The 24,342-nt window shown below is 39.5% G+C and overlaps 3 protein-coding genes across 5 annotated transcripts; 2 read left to right on the top strand and 1 right to left on the bottom strand.

Annotated features, from left to right (window-relative positions):
• The first annotated feature begins 686 nt into the window (after window positions 1-686).
• Window positions 687-5,361, top strand: LOC135643377 (phospholipid hydroperoxide glutathione peroxidase 1, chloroplastic-like). The gene is made up of 6 exons (XM_065160231.1): window positions 687-1,045; window positions 1,552-1,628; window positions 1,732-1,793; window positions 2,662-2,780; window positions 2,885-3,052; window positions 5,033-5,361. The coding sequence occupies exons 1-6, from the start codon at window positions 770-772 to the stop codon at window positions 5,060-5,062; spliced, it is 732 nt and encodes a 243-aa protein (XP_065016303.1). The 5' UTR covers window positions 687-769; the 3' UTR covers window positions 5,063-5,361.
• A 143-nt stretch (window positions 5,362-5,504) lies between these two features.
• Window positions 5,505-9,344, top strand: LOC135643376 (uncharacterized). 3 transcript variants are annotated; one of them, XM_065160229.1, is made up of 4 exons: window positions 5,505-5,946; window positions 6,030-6,099; window positions 7,182-8,653; window positions 9,025-9,344. In XM_065160229.1, the coding sequence occupies exons 3-4, from the start codon at window positions 7,232-7,234 to the stop codon at window positions 9,046-9,048; spliced, it is 1,446 nt and encodes a 481-aa protein (XP_065016301.1). In that variant the 5' UTR covers window positions 5,505-5,946; window positions 6,030-6,099; window positions 7,182-7,231; the 3' UTR covers window positions 9,049-9,344. The 3 variants fall into 3 exon arrangements, with proteins under 3 accessions (XP_065016301.1, XP_065016300.1, XP_065016302.1); XM_065160228.1 differs by having other exon boundaries at window positions 9,020-9,344; XM_065160230.1 differs by lacking the exon at window positions 9,025-9,344 and having other exon boundaries at window positions 7,182-8,384; window positions 8,480-8,615.
• An 11,275-nt stretch (window positions 9,345-20,619) lies between these two features.
• LOC135643097 (putative leucine-rich repeat receptor-like serine/threonine-protein kinase At2g24130) lies at window positions 20,620-24,029 on the bottom strand. Its single transcript, XM_065159673.1, has 2 exons — window positions 21,485-24,029; window positions 20,620-21,391 (listed from the first exon to the last, which is right to left on the bottom strand). Exons 1-2 carry the CDS (start codon window positions 24,018-24,020, stop codon window positions 20,988-20,990), a joined length of 2,940 nt encoding a protein of 979 aa, XP_065015745.1. The 5' UTR covers window positions 24,021-24,029; the 3' UTR covers window positions 20,620-20,987.
• Window positions 24,030-24,342: the final 313 nt, after the last annotated feature.

Here is a 24,342-nt window from a genome sequence, read left to right as displayed (position 1 = left end):
CGAGGATATTTCCCAACCTGTGTGTGGATACAGTTCTGCCTTCGGTTCTCTCATCTCGGTACTTCCCGATCCTTATCTCGTATCTCAGCCATTCCCTTCTCTGCGGGCCCCCACCTATCGGATCAGATGGGAGACGTTGATCGGTGACTGATTGGGGCTGATCGGGAGGAAAGCGACGGTTCAGATAGATTGAGAACAGAAGGGGTCGGGAGACAACGTGTGTTTCTATCTCCCGGCGGTCGTGACCCGAATCGGGCTTTTACGTTACCTTCACACGAGTTCGCGGTCGCCACCCGTGAGGGCGGTGGCGAGAATCTCCCACGACTCCGCCCAGACGCGCGGCAGAACCTTATTGCGGATCCCAGTGGGTCCCCCTCGACAGCAATCGCGTATCCCGTTCCGCGGGATGAACACCTCCCGCGGAGCCAAGACGTGGCGGATCCCAGCACCCACGTGAAATGGACCCCACCTTTTTTCTAAACATTTCGGATGTGCCACGTTTGTGTCTGCTGCGATCAGGTGAGCCCCACGCTCTACGATTCGGATCGGCACTCGAGTTACGACAGGCCATTGTGTGTGGTCGACCCGATGCGCGCCACGTGCGTGACTTTTCTGCCTGCGCTGAAGCACACCTCCTCCTCCCCATCCACGGCGTCTCTCTTTATATCGGAACCCAAACCCCACCGAAGCACGAAACGGTCTTTCTACTCTCCTCTCTCTCTCTCTCTCTCTCTCTGCTTTCGTCTCTGGAAGGCCTGACTTGGATTCAATGGCTTCCGCAGCTGCCGCATCCTCCGCCCTCTTCTACGCCAACCCTACGCTGCACGCCGGCTTCCAGGACATGAGAGCGAAAACCCCCACGGCGGAGTTCCTCCATCTGTCTGCTAAGTTCTCGGACGGATTGCCCACGTCCGCCTTTCGGGTCCTCAAGCACCCTTCCCGGTTGCGTCAAAACCTTGGATCTGTGGGAAGACCAGGGAGGACTCCCGGTGTGGCCTATGCCACCGCTGCCACCGAGAAGAGAGTCCATGATTTCACCGTGAAGGTAGGAGTTCGATTCTTGTTTCACTTAATTTTCTGGTGTTTGCTTTTCCAGTTGTGTGTATGTAAACAAAAAAGGTTTTTGCTGTGCTCGAAAATGAATGTGTATAGGTATAATTGTCTTGAATATGTTTTGATTAAATTGCTTTATAATAGTAAACATAAGATGGTCCATTTGAATAGCTGAAAGCTTTGCTGATGTAAGCAAATAAGGATCACTGCGATCATGTATGCTTCAAAGAAACTAAAGATTTCATGAATAAGAGATGAGCTGAAGAATTGGACTTTTGCTCAGTAGTTATGCTGACAAAGAAGTTATATTTGCAAAGTAATTATGATTTTTTAATTCGTTATAGTGATTAATTTAAAGCTAGCAAATATAAATACGAAGTTAGGAGGTCAAGCAGCCTTGTCAAAGATGATGTTAGATTGAGGTATATACAATTGTAGTCTCCTCTCTCCAACCTCCTTCCCCGTATAATTTCTTGAAGAAGTCTATATTTGGCGCAGGATATTGATGGCAAGGATGTTTCTCTCAACAAATTCAAAGGAAAGATTCTGTTGATCGTTAACGTTGCTTCAAGATGGTAAATTTTGTTTCTTCTGAATTGCTTGTACTTGGTATAACTTACAGTAAAATTTTAGTTTGTTGAATATGTTAATGATTCTGTATCTGGCTCTAATTTTTAGTGGATTGACATCATCAAATTACTCTGAGCTCTCTCACATTTACGAGAAGTACAAGACCCAAGGTATACTCGATTTGTAAAGTGAATAAGCTTTTTGGCATTTCTTTTCTTTCTTTCTTATATTTGTTACTTCTTTTTTAGCTACCCTGTTTTAGTAACTCCTTTCAAGATGGTTATGAGGAAGATGATGATTATAACCAAACCAAATCATTGTAGTACAGAGAAACAGCATCATGTTTGTGAAATTTAATTGTGAAGCCCTAGCAAAGGTGATGGAAATTACTTTGTTCCTATACATTAATTTATAAGTGTTTCGTGGAACCTTAGTTAGGTTACTCCATTGTGACCTGCATATAGGGCTCAAATCACGAAAGTGTTACGTCTTTGCATATAGTATACATTTGATTATCCATCCCAGCACCCATCGGAAACTTCCCATATTCAATAGGCATCATGTACCATAAATTCATCACATCTCATTTCCATACTATTTAACTGCAGACATGCGGAACTGTAATCCTAGCGATTTCTCTCCACCAATTGTGTGAACATTGAAAGATCATCTGCATGATAGTGGATGTATCCCATATAATGCTAATGCTACATCCGGCAGTTCTCTGAATAGGATGTGGATAGTTTGAGTAAATTTGTCCTCTCCTTTACAGAGATACGTGCGCATAGCAACATTTGATATCAGGTGCTTCATTATATTACTCAAGCAACTCTAGAATTGATGGGAAGGATACGCCATAGGCATGAGAAAGTGTTTATGAACCTAGTAAATTTATTGTAATAATTCGGCAAGATTGTTCAGGAAGAGAATTGTATATGACCTATTTTTCAGCTGCAAACAGAGAATTGCTTGCTGTGGGATACTAGCTGTTGTTTCTTTGATTTTTTTCCCCTCCTTTTTAACTGAATTTAAATGTAGGATTTGAGGTTTTGGCCTTCCCTTGCAATCAATTTGGGGGACAAGAACCTGGATCAAATTCAGAAATTAAACAGTTTGCCTGTACAAGGTTCAAAGCAGATTTTCCTATTTTTGATAAGGCATGCCATATAGCCCCCATATGTTTTATTCTCATTCTAAAAATGCAAAGGCATATATGCACATGTATATCAACTATATTTTCTAAGTGTTTTCTGCATGACAGGTTGATGTTAATGGACCAAATGCTGCACCAGTTTATCAGTTTCTCAAGTCTAGTGCTGGAGGATTTCTAGGGGATCTTATAAAGTGGAACTTTGAGAAGTTCTTGGTAGATAAGAATGGGAAAGTTGTGGAGAGATATCCACCAACAACTTCCCCTTTCCAGATCGAGGTGTGTGTGAAATAGACCATGGTGATTTCATTAGTTCTTGTGATTTTGTTGGTTAACATAAGTTATGATGACTTTTCATATATTACTTGATAGATCAAATAGGTTTGTGTACAGTGCATAACTAAACATAAAAACAGTGACAAACACTTAGAAATACCCAATTTCTAGTGAATCTGTTCTACAGATACTAGTCCTAAAAAATTCCTATCAAGATAAGATTCTGTGAATGCAACTTTTACTGTTGGCCACACAAATAAAGCTAATATGTGGATGCTCAATATTGTTTTACAGATTTAATTTCCTCTTTTGATACGTTTAGCAGTTTTTATTCTTTTGGTGCTCATTTAAGAAAATAAATCCATATTATGATGAGTTAGTTCTTAGCAAGGAATGTGGCTGATTGAAACCTTTGCTGTGAATGTCTAATATTAGTAATATTATTTAGTTCACTGGCGGTGTATTTTACCACTAGATCCTTTTCCATCTAATACCTTTAGTTAACTCCTTGTTTATTCACAGGTTACAAAAATATACAGTCTTATAGGCTCAGAATCTAGCTGTTTTGGGCATTATGAAGAGCCAAATGTGAAGCTGTTTTCACAAATTATAATCTCAAGTTGGCTATATAACTAATAAGATATTGAGTACCAGTTTCTTTCACTCCTTTTAGATTCTTACTCTGCATAACAGGGTGTTCCATTGATAGAACTTCTTTTTCATCCATATCCTAAATTCTGGTATATTAGTTTCATTCAATGATTTTAAAACTGAAAAGAAAGTGCAAAAAAGGAAAGAGAGAATGTTGTGTATGTACTGGAAACAAATCATTTCTCCTGTGACATGCTTTGGAATGATCGAAACTTCAGTACTGGTTTGTGTTTTTGACTTTGCAACTCAAGCTTAACGAATAAAGTTGGTTGCACCATGAAGGTCGGTAGTCAATCTGAAGAATGGTAGATGATTGAAAAATTAACTTGGGTGTGTGTTTCTTCTTTTGCAACTTAAGCTTTGGAAATTAATATGAATAATGGTATTTAGATTGCACTTTCGTGATATAGTGAAAAAAAAGACGTAGATGAATTATTCTAGCTAGATCACAAGGATATAGGGATGTAAAATGTTGTACTTAATTTTCCTGTGATCTCCTGGGTGATGTTTTAGCTTTAGGTATCACTTCAATTTTTTGTAAAAATGCTATTTGTCTTTCATTGCAATTTCCTTTTTTTTTTTATAATTTCAATGCAAGTTGCTGATTTGAACTGAAATATCGGACCAGTTTATGGAACCAGTCTAGCATCCATCGTTGGATGGAAGTGCATGTGCATATCTATAGTTATTTTCCAGGACGAACATATTTCTATCATGGGGATTATTTTTTTTAATACCATTGTAGCATGTTATCTGCATATGCCAGTAAATTATATTTCAGTCTAATAGTTAAGAATCAATCCTTAACCACAAAAAGGCAGAGCACAGAATAAAGGCTCACCTATCTTAATTATTCTGTTTCTGGAGGTTTAGGATACCACCATAGAGACAAGCGATGGTTCCTTTGTGAAGACCACTTTTTTGCTTTTAACTCATTTAGATATACTATGTTGCTTCTGACTATTACAGGTGCTGGAGAATCCACTAAGGATTAGCAAAATGTTTACTCTGGGCACAAAACACAGATGTGTTTTTCCATTTGTGTTTGTTGGAACTAAGGTCGGCAATCCCAGAACATAGTCTGGGATAAAGATAGTTGTCTTAACTTTGAACTGTTGGAATTGTAAATTGAGTTATAATCTTCAACTTACGTTTGAACAGAGTCCTTCAAAACGAAAACTCATCATGAAATGATTTTGGAATGAAAATTATCATGTTATTGTCCCATTAAATTGCTCTCCTCTTTCTTTTTCTTGTCTCTTGTACTCTGTTATCTCTCTCTTTGTTTCTAATCAATAAGTTTGCATCTCATACAACTACTTTGTGTTGCAGAAGGATATCCAGAAACTCCTTGCAGCATAAGTACTTTTGAACCAGGACGAATGGGAATAGAACTTGAAGACAATCTTCTGTCTCATGTAGTCAGTAGTAAACGTGCAGTTGTATGGATCCATGGATATGCCAACTTAGATGGTTTTGTAGATTATCTTCAGAAAGTTTTATTTATTATTTGATACAATTTCCACATAAATAGTAGTCAATGAAGTTTTATTTTAGATCACAGATGGCATTGTAAAGATCAATGATTTCTTGATAGCATTGTTGCAACAGTGTATAATTTTGTTTCCAGAGAAATAGGGAGAATAGTAATTTACTGCTTAGATTCCTGTTGGGGGAATGTCTGATCGATTCTGAATCATGCGACACCACATTGATGGTGCTACACAGTGCGTTTCGAATTGCGGGACCCACTCGCTCTAGAGGTGGTGCTACACAGTGGGTCCCGCAAGACTCCAAGAGGGTAGGAGGACGCGTGGTGCCTATCTGGGCCGGCACAGGTGGTGAGCCCCACTCGACGCTTAGCAACAGCCTCGGACACCCGCCATGATCGGAGTCGTCCCCTGCCACATTGCCGACCCCAACCCTCTCTCTCTCGGGCCAACGGCGTCCGCAACACCTATGGCTCAAGGGAGCGGACAAGGAGCGGTCTCCCGTAGCGAACGGAGGAATAGGAGGAGGACATCCCACATCGGATTCCTCGGCGAGCTGGTAAACGCATCTTTTAGCAGGTACCAGTGAGCCCTTCGTTTGGCTTCGCCTCTTCTCCATAACATCTCTTCCCTGAGGAGGAGATGTGTTCAGAAGAAGAATGTGCCCGGAGAAGCGGAGGAGGTTCGTTTAGACATTGATAGATCAATGCTCTAGATGCAATTGCATGCCACGACCGATCATTTACAACTTTGAAGGTCTGTTGAATCGTTTTTTCTCTCGTTTGCTTGCTTATTTGTATGTGTAGAATTCTTATGGTTGTTGTTCTTGGATCTTACAGAAACCCAAGTAGGAGCAGAAGGGTCCATAAGGTTCAGTGTCGAAGTTACTCCTCTGATTAGGGTGATAAGGTACATACGAGCCCTAGACGCAGTGCTTCTATCTATAGTTTCGTTATTAGCGTCACCCTTCAGGATTTTGAACTGGGAATCACAAAATGCATACAACATGTCTAGGTTTCTGTAGTTTGGCTTCCATATCAATTGTATTTTGCATTCCCCCACTTTTATTTACTTCCAAATGATTATGCTTCTGCTTATGCTGGGGGTTTGATGTACAGATATCAAAAATCTCATATTAGCAGCCCCTAAACAAATGTGAGACCTTAGTCTTTGCTTGTTAAATGTTACTGTTGTTTAAACTAATTATATCCCAATTTATTAGATGAGAATAAAATTGGATTGGAAGGATATACAGAGATATATGTCATATCCATAAGGAGCTAAAGCAAGGGATAAGATTATAGTTTTTGGGATAATCATAATTCCCACATTAACTATATTCATGCATTTTATTATGGACTCTCAACACTTACCACATTAATAATCCTTGTTTTGGGAGTAAGGCCAAGTGGGTTCAGATTGTATTTATGACCATTGTAGTAGAGCTGACTTAAGATCAAAGGTGCTGGAAAGCTGGCAAATCCGCATTTGGTGGACATATGTGATACCTAAGTAGTCCCATATTGATGATTTACCATGGGGTGAGATGGCTGGCAGGAAAAGGTTGTATAGATTAATTACTATTGCTTGTTGTTCTAGTGAAGTAGAAGAAAACAGTTTTAGTCAACTGTAATGAATTTTGGTTATATTGAATTCGTAGTTGTCTGGTATTTTAATGCACATAATGATTTAAGTTTATAAGGCTATGCTCCAACTATTGCTAGTTGTTTTAACTATTGGTAGGTTATCTCATACGGTAGGATTTACAGCTTGTAGCTATCACCATAAAGAGTCGGTTGAGGATCATTTTCCAATAGTTGAAATGCAGATTCTGAAATTTTGACAATAAAATTAGTCATGTTCTTCCCATGCACATCGTGGAATATTGACACTTGACATTCGGAAGTTCTAATTTTTTGATAAATCCATTATTTTGTATTTAAAAAAATGAACAAAATCACTCATGATGCAGACCCAATGCCCCAATGCAGGTTCAGAGGAATTGACAAATTTGTAGGACACATTATATCCTATTGATTATATGGCTGAAAGGGAGATTGCAGTTACAAAGGAAGCGCTTCACCAATATATCATCATAAGAAAACTTCATATGGAGCTAGAGGAGGAAAGAGAAGCTTCAGCAACTGCAGCAAATGAAGCTTTATCCGTGATTCTGAGACTTCAGAGAGAAAAGGCAGCAGAGAAGATGGAAGCATGCCAGTACAGGAGAATTGCAGAGGAAAAAATGCATCATGCAGAGCAATCCTTGATTATTCTAGAGGAAGAAATGCAACAGAAGGAATTTGAGATTTTAATCCTTAAGCACCAAATTAAGTTATATAAGACCAAGTTATTGAGTAATGGTATTGGTGATCTTGGATCTGGAAATGTTGTAACAAGTGAAGATGGTGCTTTAGTGGACAAAACTGGTCTTCATGGCTATATTAGCAGGAACATCTCTTTGCCTCCTTTAAGAGTGGTTAAGTTGTGTAGTGAGACTGGTGGCAATGAGAATAGTCTCCTAGCATTTTCAGAGCAAACAAAATGGAAAAGGATTGGTGACTACACGGACCAGCTTGGTGACAAGAATAGGGAAACACCAAACTTGTTTCGGGAATCTGCAACGGATGATTATAATTCTGAAGAAGTAGATGGAGAAGTGAAATATGAATCAAGTCCACGAAGAAATGGGTGTCAAACAACATCAAGTAACAGCCCACGCAGTTCAGGAAAAGAGTTTTCATCTTGTTCGCAGGATTCAACTCTGACTGGTGACGCATTGTGCCATTCAAATTGTGGAACTAAGATCTGTCTGGATGCTGAAGGTGCTTCAAGTTTGCATTCGCAAGCTGTAAAACAAGTGGATACCATGGAGTCTGTTGGGGATAGCATTTCACATGATCAAATTGAATCAAGGAGAAATGCAAATCATTTGGCATGTGTCCATGACATATTTGAAGTCCCAGAAAGTGACAAATATCATACCAGTAGAGAACCTAACAAGCATTTCTTGGAAGAGTCTATAAAAGAGTCTAAAACTTCTGTTGGCACTGAAGATTTAGTGTCTCAAGATACAGTAGAATCCCCTTCCCGAGACAATGATTGGCTAGACAGGGTAGTCACACATTCAGACCATAGTAGTGGAATTTCTACACCAACAAGCCAACCTGACAAGTTGTCTGCACCCACAAAAGGTGAAATGTTGAATTATAATTCGGTTCTCGTGGATTCTATAAATAGAACCTGTATCATGCGGAATGATTTTGAACATATAAAATTCCAACTGCAGCAGATTGAATATGAAAAGATTATGAAAATGGAAGATTCTGAAAGGAGCAACGAACAGTTAAAGTTGTTGAGGGACATTTATGACAAGCTGAACACTATAGAATGTCACCTGCAAAGTTCCAGGTCCAAGAAGTGCCTTCAGCACAACGAGTCCCAGTTGATCTCTGTTATTGAGGTAAGCTCTTGCTGCTATTTATAATAATTAATGTTGATAGAAGTGTCATAGTGGAAGGTGCATAGAGATGTCCCATCCTAGCCATTAGATAACAATTTGCCACCTTTCCTGTCACATGCCATTAAAGTTGCATCCCAAATAATATGCTTAATGTTTATGAAAGAGGACCAATGCTATTCTTTATTCTGCAATATACATGAGATTTTTTTTTTTTTACTTTCTGGTTGAAACTCCCTGATTACTTGTATACTTTGCTGAGGTAAACCACTCATTATATACTAATCATCATTTATCTTGCAACATCAGTTCAGAATGGCATAATCTAATGGTTGTTGAGAATGATTTTGTTGTTTTATGTTTCTGAAGAACAGGCGTTCCTATCATTCACAATTTAGTTATGTTGAGCTGGTGGTCATTCTGGCAATGTTCATTCTTCCAACCAGAGATTAGTTCATATATGATGCAACCATCCTGACTACATGGTTATAGAGGGTGCTGTTGTTCGTCCCCCTCCCCCCCCCCCCCCTCATTCATGGAAAGGATGAGAATTTAGGGTGGCTCATATTTTTTTTCTCTTTCTTATGTATTATTAATATAGTTTGGAGCCTGGAGTGCAAATTATATTGGAAAGATATATTCTACATCAAATACAGATATCACAAGAAGTTTATAATTGCTGTTCGGTTGATAAGTCTGCTAGATTTAGTCTGGTGACTGTTGTTTTTGCTTGACTAGCTATATCACTGTTTAAATTCATCTGATTCTCCCTCAACTGTTCACTACATTACTAATTTCACCTTTTGAGAGGTTTTTCTAATATGAAGTAGGGGTAAACGTGAGGGAAGAAGATCGACATTAGGTTCTCAACGTCCAGTTGGGTAGACAACATAAATGTGAGGGAAGAAGCATTCGTGAAAAGGTAAACACATCATAAAAAATATTGGGCAGAAAAAGTAAAGAGTCACCACACTTGAGTTCTTAATGTCGGTCGACATTTTTAGAGTGACTCAATACCAATCAAATGTAATGGATTTAAATGGTACCTTCTTACATGAAGTATGGAAATATAACGTCTATAAAATTTCTTGTTTCATTTTGGGTAAAAAAGAGGTGTTGTCTTATTCATTCGTGAGTAAGAAAATATAGATAATGAACATTCATGGTAAGAATAGAGAACACCTACAAGTTGAAGTTTCAGGAGAAAGAAAGAACACAAAATTAGAGAAAACATTCTTGCAGCAACTAAAACACAAGCTTCTTATATATTTCCTATCAATGGCAACAATAGCAAGCAGACTTAACCTCTTCTATATTACTTATCAATGGCAACAATAGCTCCAATGTTTACTACTGTTAAATTGCTAAGAGATGAATGTGAACATGACAAGGCTTAGGAATTGCAGGAGAGATGAGATCCTCCAAATGGAAAGAATGGAAGAACAAATCTAAGAAAGAGAGAGAGAGAGAGAGAGAGAGAGAGAGAGAGAGAGAGAGAGACTCTTCATTTGTCATATATGTTCATGGCTCATGTAGAGAAACACTGTAGCAAATAGCAGGTAGGTTGCACCTTGAGACCTGACCATTAAGCATAATATCTGCACCTAAGTGTAGTCATGTCACCTTCAACAATTCCAAGTTGCATCCAGATCATTCTTCTCTCGTTCATTTGTTTCTATCTAGTGTTCAGAATGCAGACATCCGGTCACAGCTGATCTCACCATTAGCAACAGCACATACTGCCCCCTGAGGTTTGTATCCCACTTCATGTGGTAATATTTATCCCACGTCTTCCCTTGCTTGTAGTACTTGTCAGGTGCTGATCCCACCATTGTTCTGTGAGCAGAGACTTCACCTTTTCAGCTCTCAGTCCATCAAGAAAAAGAAGGCACAAAAGTGTACGGGGCCATCTTTCTTTAGTTCTCCACTACCGGATGGAATTTGTCACCTTCCTGAATTGCTCGAACTTGTAATGGATAAAGCAATTGTAGTGCTCCATCTCTTTCTTCCGTCCAGCTTTATTTGTTGATAATATATGGATGGGATATATACTTTCAAGGTAAAAGGAACTGCATTTTATCCTATTATGATTGGATTATGAACATGCTTAGTGGTGGAATTATGATGGAATATCCTTGAGCTGAGCATTAAATGTGTATATGCTTTTCTGCAATTGGTGTTGGAGATTCTTGATTGCAATGTTTGTTTACATTTTGGCTATCTGATGGTGGTAGAGTTCCATTGCACTTTACTACTTGTCTCAGTGGAGTTCATAGTGTTGATCCTCTTTAGTAATGGGCATTGATTAGATGACAGAAGGTTAACATGATGATTAGATGGACCTTTTAGAAGTGCCATTCTATCTCTGCACTACTCTGGCCAAATTGTTTGCTGGTTATCATGATGATTGGATTGTGCTTCTCATAAAGTAAGTTTGGGTGTTGGACACAGTCCATCCACGAGCACCAAAAGAGAGAGTATATTACAAACAAATATACTTGGGAAGTGAACAGATATTTGAACAGGGATGCATACCTGATTGTATGCATCCAATAGAACCAGGAATTGTGTTAGCAGTAGAATTCCCCATGTCCTCACTGCTTGTGAGTTGTGAGGAGTGGGCAGCTTTGAGATATGACAAAAGTGTTGGAGGAGGAGGAAGAGGACAAAGATGGGCTTGATTGACATGCGTGAGAGATATCAGCCTTACATGTAGAGGATGGTAAAAGAGGCCTAGTTTGTAACTTTGAATATGATATGTTTGTTGTACTTTCATCATCTCTTCACTTCATCAGTACTGCAGATAGATAGTTTCTCTCTCGAGAAGGATTATGTAGAAGATGTAAACCAAAAGAAGTCACTGAATGGAAGATGTAGATGAATTATAAGGGAAAATGGTTGCCAAAGAGGGTGACTGGCTGTGTGATCGTGGAGAGAGATTCTGTTCTTTGTGGATTTAACTTGAGGTGGTAGTTCAACCAAGACAGTGCAGCCATATAGGAACTTAGTGTTGAGAGAGGTGGATGAGAATGATGTGTTTCTCAAAAATATTATAGCAGTTTGCTGGCTTTTGGAAAAATTGATGCTTGAGGTAATTATCAACATAAAATACTTTGATGAGCTCAATAGAGTGATTCATACCACAAACTTCATGACATATAGAATGATGCAGATTTCTTGGACTCAAAAGAGTGTGATGGGCAATAGCTGTGGAAGTTGTTGATGCAGTTCTTCAAGAATTCCAAGAAGAAATGCTGAAGTGGTAATTTATGTTGTCCCATGTCTACATCATTGAAAATCTACTAGTGTATCTTCTCACTTTACTTTCTAGTTAAAGAATTAAGTTCAAAGTGAGTGATAGTGTTATCTAATGGGTTGTGATCAAGTAGATCACTTTTTAGAGACAGATACGAGATTTGTCAGTGATTAAAATCATCACTCCACTAAAGCTGAAGCTTTTCAGATGCAAGTATGCCTAGTGAAGTACCTGCTGAGACCAGTATCTCTAGGAGACTCTGTTGGCCACCACATTGCATTTAGGTTGCCTTGCATATAGGCTATTATCTGAGTGTAAAGTTCAATGACATTGTGATTGCTTTCTATTGGTCAAGGCAAGATTGAAACAGCAATCTGGTGCTATGGACATCAGGATTCCTATTATATTCTTCTTTTTGGATCTTTGAATAGCTTAATCATCAGTTCATTTGAACCTTTTAACAATGGTCTGATATATGTTTATAGCTTTTGACATTGGTATAATGGCTTAAGTTTATTGCAAACAAAAAGTTGTAGACACTAAACTGTTAAACCTTCATCTGGGATAGATGCTACATCAAGTCCGAAGAACTGAATTGAGACCGGCACAAATGGGATTAACTCTAAATTCATGTAGTTGCATTCATATTACAGAAGAATGAAATCAAATTGGATCATATTCATGTAAATTTCTAACTACATGTTGCTTCTCATAAAAGATAATATTGTAGGCTAATCATCCATGTTTTTTTGTAATCACATCAAATATTTAAGTTAGAAATTGATTTTCTTTCCTTACTTGTTATTATAATTTAAGGAAATCTTAATCTACTTCCTTGTTTATTGATATGAATTAAGGAAATAACCAGTAAGTATTCCAAATATGATGATATCATATTTGTTAGTATATTAAATGAAAATAATTTATATTAAATAAATACGAAAATTAAAATTTATTTCCCTTAATATAGGCTCACCTCCTCCTATTTAAAGGGGAGGGATCTCTCTCCTTCGTTCCTCACCTAGTCGAGCTTGGCAACGAGAGGAATGAGGAGTTACACTCTATTGACAAGAGAACGAGGAGTTACACCCCGTTGACAAGAGGTAGGTTTCCCTACCTTTCTTAAATTTAAAAGTTTTAGCTTTTATTTTGATTCTTTAAATGTATCAATTCTTTAAATGTCAAATTTTTTTATTAAAGTAATCAGTTAAAGTTTTCATAATATTCTTTGACCCATGATTAAGGTTTTTATTGTAGAATTAAATATGTTAAAAAGGTATATGTTTTATATGATATATTTTATGTATTATAGTTTATCTTTAATCTTATCTGGATTAAAATCCAGATAGACTAGAATATGTTATCTAAAATCCTTTTTTGATATTCTTTGATCTGAAATTTAAAATATATTATTCTGAATGATTTAAAATATGATTAGAATATGTTAAAATTTTATGTGTTGAAAACATGATTTTTATTTGAATTTAGAAAGCTATTTCCTTGTGTTAAAACTTATCTCCTGGTCCCTCTTTTAATGTCTTATGATTTCTAGTTAAATTGAGAATGTTATTTCTTTGTATTAAAGCTTTTCTCCTCATCTATCTTTTAATGCATTATTATGTTTTCATTTATGTTGTTAATGGGTATATGCTATGACTAGTCCATGGGCCAGGGCTGGGCCAGTTTTATGTAATGCATGCTCAATCATGTATAATGCACATGACCAGTAGATGGACTGTCTCAATCTAGCCCAATATTATTGTTGAACTTGAGCCCAAATATTGATTGAATTAAACTAGACTTGATTAGTCTAGATCAATTCAGGGTGATTCCGAATTGATTGACTTATTCAAGTTAGTTTAACCTAAATTGAACTTAATCTAGTCTAAATTATACTAGTCTAGGGTGGTTCCAGACTAGTTAAATAAGGATTAGAGATATTAGGCTCTAGTAAATCGAGTTCAATTGAATCGATTAAACTAGAGTTCAAGTCAATTGAGGGTTAATTTATATTATTTGATATTGATGATTTTTGAAAGAGATGTTTTAAATATGTTATTTCATCCCGAAATGGATATGACCAGTGTGAGATTATATTCCTGCCGAGAGCAGGTAGGGCGATTCCCTTCGGGGATTAGCGGGCCGTCAGACGTGGCGGCTAGACGGTTCCTCCATCCGTTGTTGGGAGGAACGTGTTCCCACTTTGGCGGGTGTGGAACACCACTCCATCCGCTGTTGGGAGTGTGATATGAGTTTGCCTCCATCCGCTGTTGGGAGAACACAAACTCATCCCGTAGGATAAAGCCTCTCCATCCGCTGTTGGGGGAGTGCTCCTTCGGGTACTTGATATACGCCAATGGGATGATTGATTGAATTTCGATCATGTATTTATTTTGATTTGACTTTTGGGGTTCCTACTCAGCATTGCTGAATTTTCTTTGATTTTGATTTTCAGAGCAGCCTCCCTCTAGTACTAAATTGGATTCCAATGGAGAGCGAACCTTCCTCTACCGCTAGGTAGAGCCACTTGGATGACTCTTGAAGTTAACTTTTCTATTTGTAATTTGATGAATAAATGAATTGTAATAAATGGTTATAGATGATGAATAAAGTGATGTTTATTTATTTGGCCTGTGTGAAAAAAAAAAAAAATCCAGGATGTGACAATTTTTATGGTATCAGAGCATGGTCTAGGGCCTGTAGGTGTATTAGGTCCCTTGATTGACTTTAACCAATGATTGTTTTTAACCTATTATAAGAGTAATAGAGTAAATTCCAAATATTAGTGCTTTTATCACTCGGGGTGCTCATGGTCGCAATGCTACTAGTGTACACACTCGGAGAGGTGTTCATACAAATAATAAGTTGGAAACTCTTTGACAGTTGATCAGATATATATAAATTGTGTTATTACTATTAAAGGTCATGATTTTCTAGTAGATCTTATTATACTAGAATTTCAAGATTTCGATGCTATCTTGGGTATGGACTGACTTTCAACATACCATGCAAGTGTCGATTGTTTCCGGAAGACTATTACTTTTTCACCCTTAGATAAACCATCTTTCAAGTTCATTGGGATTCAGGAAATATTCCCTTATATTATTTCAGCTTTGAGTGCCACCCAATTATTACTCAAAGGATGTCATGGATACTTGACCTTTATTTTTTTTAGAAGAATCTAAGAAGCCAGTATTAAAGGACATCCCCATTGTACGGGATTTTCTAGATGTTTTTCCCGAAAATCTACTTGCACTACTACCAAATAGATAGATTGAATTTACAATTGATCTTCTACCTGGCACTGCACCTATTTTTAAACCTCCGTATAGAATGGCACCAATTGAGTTGGAGGAGTTAAAGAAACAGATCCAAGAGCATTTGGAGAAGGGTTTTATTCGATCCAGTGTATCACCTTGGGGTGCCCCTATCTTATTTGTGAAGAAGAAAGATGGATCTATGCGACTATGCATCGATTATAGACAACTCAATCAAGTGACCATAAAGAATACATATCCCCTTCTCCGAATAGATGACCTATTTGATCAACTTCAAGGTACTCAGGTATACTCGAAAATTGATTTAAGATTTGGGTATCATCGAAGATAAGAGAAGGAGACGTAAAAAAAAAAAAAAAAAAAAAAAACTGCTTTTAGAACAAGATATGGTCATTATGAATTCTTAGTAATGCCTTTTGGACTCACAAATGCACCGACTGCCTTCATGGATCTTATGAATAGGGTGTTCCACCCTTATCTTGATAAATTTGTAATTGTGTTCATTGATGATATCTTGATCTACTCTAAAAGCATAGCAGAGCATGAACACCATCTTAAGATAGTTTTGGAAGTCCAAAGGCAAGAGAGACTATATGCCAAACTAAGCAAGAGCAACTTCTAGCTCAACGAAATTATGTTTCTCGGTCATGTAATTTCAAGTGCTGGTATATCTATTGACCCTCATAAGATTGAAGCCGTGATAAAATGGAAGCAACCTTCTAATGTTTCAGAGATTAGAAGCTTTTTAGGTTTGGTTGGATACTATAGAAGATTCGTAGAAGACTTTTCAAAAATAGTAGCACCATTGACCAGATTGACACAAAAGAATATAAAGTTCATGTGGGATGATAAATGTCAACAAAGTTTTCAAGAATTGAAGAAGGAATTAACCAGTGCTCCTATATTGGTGATTCCTTCGGGGGGAGAAGGTTTTGTAGTGTATAGCGACGCCTCACTACAAGGGCTTGATTGCGTTCTAATGCAAAACGAGAGGGTAGTTGCTTATGCATCGAGGCAATTAAAGCCTCGTGAGAAGAACTATCCTACTCATGACTTAGAGTTAGCAGCTATCATTTCTGCACTGAAAATTTGGAGGCATTATCTCTATGGACAGACTTTTGAAATCTTCACGGATCATAAGAGTCTCAAATATATTTTCACACAGAAAGATTTAAATATGAGACAAAGAAGGTGGTTGGACTTTCTAAAGGATTATGATTTTAATATCAACTACCATCCTGGGAAAGCTAATGTAGTTGCTGATGCCTTAAGCAGAAATACCTATAGTCTTGTAGCCTATATGAATATTCAAAGGAATTCTATGATGACGGAGTTGACAGACTTAAAACTTAAACTTTTATCGGAGACAAATAAAGGTTTTCTTGCGTGTCTGATGGCACAATCATATTTGGTGGAAAAGGTTAAAGAAAGTCAGAAGGAAGATACATATCTTCAAATGATAGTTAAGGACATAGCTCAAGGATCTAGACCTGAATTCCTCCAAGCCGAAGATGGTTCTATTACATTCCATAATCGACTTTGTGTTCCCGAAAGTCATCCAGTAAAGATGCAATTATTGGATGAGGCACATAGATCAAAATTTAACATCCATCCCGGGACTACTAAGATGTATCGAGATTTATGCCAAAACTATTGGTGGCGTGGTATGAAGAGAGATATAGCAAAGTTTGTCTCTAAATGTCTGATATGTCAACAGGTGAAGATAGAACATCGAGTACCTGCGGGAAAGTTGCAAAGGATTTCAATTCCTGAATGGAAGTGGGAGCAAGTCACTATGGATTTTGTGACAGGATTACCCAAGACTGTGAAAGGATATGACGGAATTTGGGTAATAGTAGACAGACTTACTAAATCTGCTCACTTCCTTCCTATTAACAAAAAGTATTCATTGGATAAACTAGCAAGCTTATATATTAAGGAAATTATTCGATATCATGGGGTGCCAGTTAGCATTATCTCAAATAGAGATCCAAGATTCACCTCTAAATTTTGGGGAAGTCTACAAAAAATCTTTGGGCACGCAGTTAAAGTTTAGTACAGCTTTTCACCCCCAAACTGATGGCCAATCTGAAAGGACAATACAAACTCTTGAAGACCTCTTAAGAGCATGTGCTTTGGACTTGCATCTAATTGAGTTTTCTTATAATAATAGTTATCACTCTAGCATACAGATGCTCCATTTGAAGCTCTTTATGGAAGAAAGTGCATATCACCTGTATATTGGGATGAGGTAGGAGAACAGAAGCTTTTGGGGCCTCAATTAATTCAAAAAGATACTGATAATATTCGAATTATACGTCAAAGATTATTAACCGCTTAAAGTCATCAGAAAAGTTATGCAGATCGAAGGCGAAGAGATCTAGAGTTCGAAATTGGTGAGCATGTTTTCTTAAAGGTGTCGCCAACCAAGGTAGTTATGAGGTGTGGTCAAAGGGGGAAGTTAGCCCCAAGATTTATTGGCCATTTGAGATCTTACAAAAGGTTGGGCCTGTAGCATACAGATTGACATTGCCCCCGGCTTTGGCTAGCATTCATGATGTATTCCACGTGTCAATGCTTCGAAGATATATCAGGGATCCATCACATGTCATATCTTACCAACCTCTATAATTACGAGATGATGCCACTTTTAGATAACAACCAACCCAGATCTTGGAAAAAAAAGAACATGTTCTAACGAACAAAATTATACATTTGGTAAAGATTTGTTGGCAACACCATTCAGACCAAGAGGCAACATGGGAAAGAGAAGAAGATATACGAGAGCAGTATCCTCATCTATTATATTAAGGTAAGCTAAATTTGAGGACCAAATTTCCTATAGGAGGGGAGAAATGTAATCACATCAAATATTTAAGTTAGGAATTGATTTTCTTTCCTTACTTGTTATTATAATTTAAGGAAATCTTAATCTACTTCCTTGTTTGTTGATATGAATTAAGGAAATAACTAGTAAGTATTCCAAATATGATGATATCATATTTGTTAGTATACTAAATAAAAATAATTTATATTAAATAAATACGAAAATTAAAATTTATTTCCCTTAATAGAGGCTCACCTCCTCCTATTTAAAGGGGAGGGATCTCTCTCCTTCGTTCCTCACCTAGTCGAGCCTAGCAGCGGGAGGAACGAGGAGTTACACCATATTGACAAAAGAACGAGGAGTTACACCATGTTGACAAGAGGTAGGTTTCCCTACCTTTCTTAAATTTAAAAGTTTTAGCTTTTATTTTGATTCTTTAAATGTGGAAAGTTTTATACTTTCAAAAATATGTATCAATTCTTTAAATGTCAAATTTTTTGTATTAAAGTAATCAGTTAAAGTTTTCATAATATTCTTTGACCCATGATTAAGGTTTTTATTGTAGAATTAAATATGTTAAAAAGATATATGTTTTATATGATATATTTTATGTATTATAGTTTATCTTTAATCTTATCTGGATTAAAATCTTGTTAGACTAGAATATGTTATCTAAAATCCTTTTTTGATATTCTTTGATCTGAAATTTAAAATATATTATTCTGAATGATTTAAAATATGACTAGAATATGTTGAAATTTTATGTGTTGAAAACATGATTTTTATTTGAATTTAGAAAGCTATTTTCTTGTGTTAAAACTTATCTCCTAGTCCCTCTTTTAATGTCTTATGATTTCTAGTCAAATTGAGAATGTTATTTCTTTGTATTAAAGCTTTTCTCCTCATCTATCTTTTAATGCATTATTATGTTTTCATTTATGTTGTTAATGGGTATATGCTATGACTAGTCCATGAGCTAGGGCTGGGCCAGTTTTATGTAATGTATGCTCAATCATGTATAATGCACATGACCAGTAGATGGACTGGCTCAATCTAGCCCAATATTATTGTTGAACTTGAGCCCAAATATTGATTGAATTAAACTAGACTTGATTAGTCTAGATCAATTCAGGGTGATTCCGAATTGATTGACTTATTCAAGTTAGTTTAACCTAAATTGAACTTAATCTGGTCTAAATTATACTAGTCTAGGGTGGTTCTAGACCAGTTAAATAAGGATTAGAGATCAGTTCAGTTAGGCTCTAGTAAATCGAGTTCAATTGAATCGATTAAACTAGAGTTCAAGTCAATTGAGGGTTAATTTATATTATTTGATATTGATGATTTTTGAAAGAGATGTTTTAAATATGTTATTTCATCCCGAAATGGATATGACCAGTGTGAGATTATATTCCTACCGAGAGCAAGTAGGGCGATTCCCTTCGGGGATTAGCGGGCCGTCAGACGTGGCGGTTGGACGGTTCCTCCATCCGCTGTTGGGAGGAACGTGTCCCCACTTTGGCGGGTGTGGGACACCACTCCATCCGCTGTTGGGAGTGTGATATGAGTTTGCCTCCATCCGCTGTTGGGAGAACACAAACTCATCCCGTAGGATAAAGTCTCTCCATCCGCTGTTGGGGGAATGCTCCTTCGGGTACTTGATATACGCTAATGGGATGATTGATTGAATTTCGATCATGTATTTATTTTGATTTGACTTTTGGGGTTCCTACTCAGCATTGCTGAATTTTCTTTTTTTTTTATTTTCAGAGCAGCCTCCCTCTAGTACTAAATCGGATTCCAATGGAGAGCAAACCTTCCTCTACCGCTAGGTAGAGCCACTTGGATGACTCTTGAAGTTAATTTTTCTATTTGTAATTTGATAAATAAATGAATTGTAATAAATGGTTATAGACGATGAATAAAGTGATGTTTATTTATTTGACCCATGTGAAAAAAAAAAAAAAAAAATCCAGGATGTGATATTTTCTCTGCTCAAAGAGAAAGAAAAGGCCTCTATGTTGTTTTTGGTTCTTCTCTTTGATCATTTCCTGAAGAGAGGTTTGCCACTTTGCCCAGTTGTTACATAGTTCATTGAGAAGAATCATTTCCATGGTCATCAGAAATAAGTTCTATCATTTGACATTTAAGATTGGATGTCATCTCACTCTAGCTAGGAATCAGGAGCTTAAAATTGGCTCTAATTATTTTGCATGCAGAATAAGAAAGAGAGGATTTGACTAAGTCAATTATCACTGCAGTTACTCAAGTCTGTCACTGTCTCTCATTAATCAGGGTCATGCTACAGACCAAACTATGGTGAAACTTCAGTCCTCTGACTTCATTCAAGCTAATTTTATGCTTTGTTTTAATGCAGAAGACTAATAATTGCTTTACTGTACAACTGACTCTGATCACTAACCAGTGTTAAAGAACCATTTATAAAAGCTTAATGATACATGCAGAAGACTAAAAATTTGTTTCCTGAACAACTGACTCTGATTACTAAGCAGTGTTAAAAGAACCATATAAAAAGCTTAATGATACATGCAAGAAAGTTTACCAATAGAGCAAAAGCTTATCCATTTACATTTGACCGGCAAACATATAAAGAAAGCTCTGTGTTGAGAGCCATAAAGAACACTGACATTACCAGTAGTACTTCACCAAGAAGACATGCACAAACAAGAAACAACACTATAGGATGTTATTTGAAGGTGGCCAGCTTTATAAAACAGTGGCTACATACAATGTTCCATGACTGGTGTTTCAGAACACCTGAGTGCTCGCCAAACTACGGACTCTCTGTCCATAGTTTATATTTGAGGTCACTGACGGTGCTTACCAAACTCCAAAGTGTATTATTCTTTGAGGATGGATGGATGGATGGATGAGCAACTATTTTAATGCTGCAGCCACCATTCACAGGTCTCTATGGTGATCAAGTGCTGTCTGCCTTTACCATATTTAATGGCGTCAGAAAGATGAGTTGGGCGTCGAACAGCATCCGGTGTCATCCTCAACGCCGTGTCGGGCGAGATCTTGTTTCAGAAGACAGATCTCGTGGGCGACATCGATCATGGTCGGCCTCATCGACGGAGATAACTGCGTGCAAACGATCCCCAGCTCTATCAGCTCTGCCATCACGTCTCTCGGCAGCTTCTTGTGGTCGACTGAGGTAGAGCGGTACTGCCCCAACGGTGCCCGTGATGTGATGACCTCTATGTTACGTGGGTAGTGACCCTTCACCCAGTCATGCAGGGTGAGTCCCTCGTGAAAGATCACGTCCGTAGGCCTCTTCCCTGTGATCATCTCTAGAAGTAGAACCCCGAAACTGTAGACATCGCCCTGTGTCGAAGGATGCCCTCCCAACCCATATTCTGCGTTCAAGAGAACACTGTCAAGCATCTAAGAGAGAGAGAGAGAGAGAGAGAGAGAGAGAGAGAGAGAGAGGTATACTTAATACTACGTACCTGGTGCAATATATCCAACCGAGCCTTGCAGTAGTCCGGTGATAGAATGAAACCCAGATGATTCGGGGTCGTCGATGCAGTCTTCGTTAACGCCGCTCACCAGTTTTGAGATCCCGAAATCTGATACCAGTGCTGTCATGTCTTCATCCAAAAGAACGTTGCTGGGTTTAAGATCGCAATGTATGACCCTAAAAGGAGCATAGTGATGTAGATAGGCCATTCCTTCAGCTACATCACTCAAGATGCTTATCACCTGAATCAGGGTTAGACCAGGAGTCGATTCAATGGGAGGATTCAAGTACTTCTCGAGGCTCCCATTGGGCATCAACGGAAGAACGAGAGCCTTGAAATCAGGTTTGCTGCAAGCTGTTATCACTCTGATTAGGTTCCTGTGCCTGGTCCTCTTCAGCACCTGGCACTCCCTCTTGAAGCTCCCTGATATCTCTACGCCACACTTTGGATCCAATACTTTCACTGCGATCCTCGTTTCATCTGGCAGAGTACCCTTGTACACATGTCCGAACCTGCCGCCGCCCACCAAGTTCGACTCTGCGAAACCCTCGGTGGCTTCGACGAGTTGCCGGTAGGAGATCCTTGGGTGCTGCTGCTTCTGTTCTTCCGCAGCGATCAGCGACTGGCGATGAGATGTCCGGTGTGAACACCAACACGTTCTTGATTTCCTGACCAGTGAATAAGCGAGGAGGCAGATGATGCAAGTGGTGCCGATCACGGTGAGAAGTATCGGCAAGGCAATGGACCAGCGAGCTGGCTTCGTTCCGCATGAGGGCATGCCGACAATAGACCCACACAGACCTGGATTGCCTCGGAAGGAGTCTGCGGTAAGCGAAGCAAATAGACCTTCGGTTGGTATAGCTCCGGAGAAGTTGTTGAAGGAGATGTTGAAGTGTTTCAGCGAGGCAGATGCTTGCAGTGACTCGGGCATGATGCCTGACAACCGGTTGGAGGAGAGATCGAGCACTTGGAGATAAGGCAAAGCTCCCACAGAACTCGGGAGTGTGCCTTGCAACGCATTCCCGGAGAGGTTGAGATACTCGAGCGCGACGCAGCTGCCGAGCTGAGAAGGGATTGCTCCGGAGAAGTTGTTGGACGACAAGTCCAGAGCCAATATCATGTCCATTTTACTGAGCTCCATTGGAAGCGGACCCTCCAAGAGATTGGAAGACACGTTCAGATACAACTTCAAGCTGCTCAGCGCCGCGACATCACTCGGAATCCTCCCTGTCAATCGATTATACGAAAGATCCAGTATCTCCAGATTTATACAGTTGCCAAGGCTCGCCGGGATTCTGCCGGAGAGGTGGTTTTTGTGAAGCATCAGCCTTCGTAGCTGCGACAGATCGGACAGGCTGTCAGGAACCGACCCTGTAAGCCTATTTGCTGATATGTCAAGAAGACCCAAGCGCGGGATTCCTCCAAGAGATGGTGGGATGTCACCAGAGAGCAAGTTGTTGGACAAGTACACTCTCTCTAGCTTCCTCAACCGAGATAAGTCCGGCGGTATGGAACCATTCAAGTAGTTGTAGGACAGGTTCAAGTAGGTCAAGTTGACTAGATTCGATATGTTGGGAGGGATTGGACCGGAGATGGCGTTATCATCGAGGTGAAGTTGAACGAGATTGATTGAGATATCACCAATGAGCGGTGGTATGTGGCCTCCCAGATTGTTTCCGGCGAGCTCAAGCTCCTGTAAGTGGGAGCAGTTCCTTAAGGAAGCAAAGAAGGGAGTGAGGTCAGTGGTGGTGTCATGGCTTGACAGGTTATTGTATGACAGATACAGGAACTGGAGGAACGGCATCTTATCGAAAATGGTAGATGGCAGCGCTCCACTCAGGTAATTAGACTCGAAGTCGATCCATGCAAGCATGGAAGAGTTGGATAAGGCGGTCGGGATCGGTCCCTCGAAGTTGTTGGACCACAGGAGGAGGAATCTCAGGTCGGGGAGCCGGCATTCATCGGCCAGAGGGATTTTCCCGGAGAGAGAGTTGTTCGAGAGATCCACGTACTGCAACGAGGTGCAGTTGCAGAAGAGGGTCCTCGGCGAGCGGCCGGAGAGCCGGTTGCTGTCCAAGTCGAGGTATATCAACTGGCGGAGGAACCCAAGCTCGACGGGAATGGACCCGACGAGGAAGTTCTTCGACAGGCTCAACTGCTGCAGGCGAGAGAGGCATCCGATCTCCGGTGGAATGGTCCCGGAAAGGGAATTCCCCGAGAGGTCGAGCACCACGAGGAACGAGAGGTTGCCGATCGCCGGCGAGATGACCCCGCGGAGGCCCCTTCCGCTGAGGTCCAGTTGCACCACGCGCTTCTTGAGGCGGTGGCACGTGACGCCGGTCCAGTTGCACGCGTCGGAGCCGAGGGAGACCCAGCCTGCAAGCGCGCCGCTGGGGTCGGACGAGATGGCGGAGGCGAAGGAGAGGAGGGCGGCGCGGTCCCTGGAGGCGCCTTGGAGTGGGGCGGCGGCGCTTGCCATGGCAAAGGCTGACAAGACGAGGGATAGAAAGAGAAGCGTGGCCATGGTGGTGGGAGAAATGGATGGTGTGAGAGCTATGTTTGCTACACCGCCAGGGTTTTAAAACGAGACCTCGAAAGGCAGGCGTGAGGGTGGCTGCCTAATCGCCGTTGACTGCCGCCGTTAAATTTTCTTGCGCCAGGCGTTTGACTTCAAGCGGAGGGGTCGGGAGTTCCAGCTTCGAAACACTTGTCAGACATCGGTTATAGTTTCCCTGTTAATTTACGTGTCATTTGATTGCATGATTACGTGGGTCCCATGTATATTCCTCTACCACGAGCGCGGTAGTGTGTTGGGTAAATTCGAACGTGCCGAGAAATAATCGCCC

The sequence above is a fragment of the Musa acuminata genome, chromosome BXJ3-7, assembly GCF_036884655.1.
Source record: "Musa acuminata AAA Group cultivar baxijiao chromosome BXJ3-7, Cavendish_Baxijiao_AAA, whole genome shotgun sequence".
Taxonomy (NCBI): Eukaryota; Viridiplantae; Streptophyta; class Magnoliopsida; order Zingiberales; family Musaceae; genus Musa; species Musa acuminata.
This window is presented reverse-complemented; position numbering and strand designations above follow the sequence as displayed.

Coding starts and splice junctions, on each gene's coding strand:
- LOC135643377 (XM_065160231.1), top strand. CDS start 770: ATGGCTTCCGCAGCTGCCGCATCCTCCGCCCTCTTCTACGCCAACCCT. Junction 1,046..1,551: donor TCCATGATTTCACCGTGAAG/GTAGGAGTTCGA, acceptor TATTTGGCGCAG/GATATTGATGGCAAGGATGT. Junction 3,053..5,032: donor CTTCCCCTTTCCAGATCGAG/GTGTGTGTGAAA, acceptor TTTGTGTTGCAG/AAGGATATCCAGAAACTCCT.
- LOC135643376 (XM_065160228.1), top strand. CDS start 7,232: ATGGCTGAAAGGGAGATTGCAGTTACAAAGGAAGCGCTTCACCAATAT. Junction 8,654..9,019: donor AGTTGATCTCTGTTATTGAG/GTAAGCTCTTGC, acceptor ATGTTTCTGAAG/AACAGGCGTTCCTATCATTC.
- LOC135643097 (XM_065159673.1), bottom strand. CDS start 24,020: ATGGCCACGCTTCTCTTTCTATCCCTCGTCTTGTCAGCCTTTGCCATG. Junction 21,392..21,484: donor GGTTGGATATATTGCACCAG/GTACGTAGTATT, acceptor TCTTGAACGCAG/AATATGGGTTGGGAGGGCAT.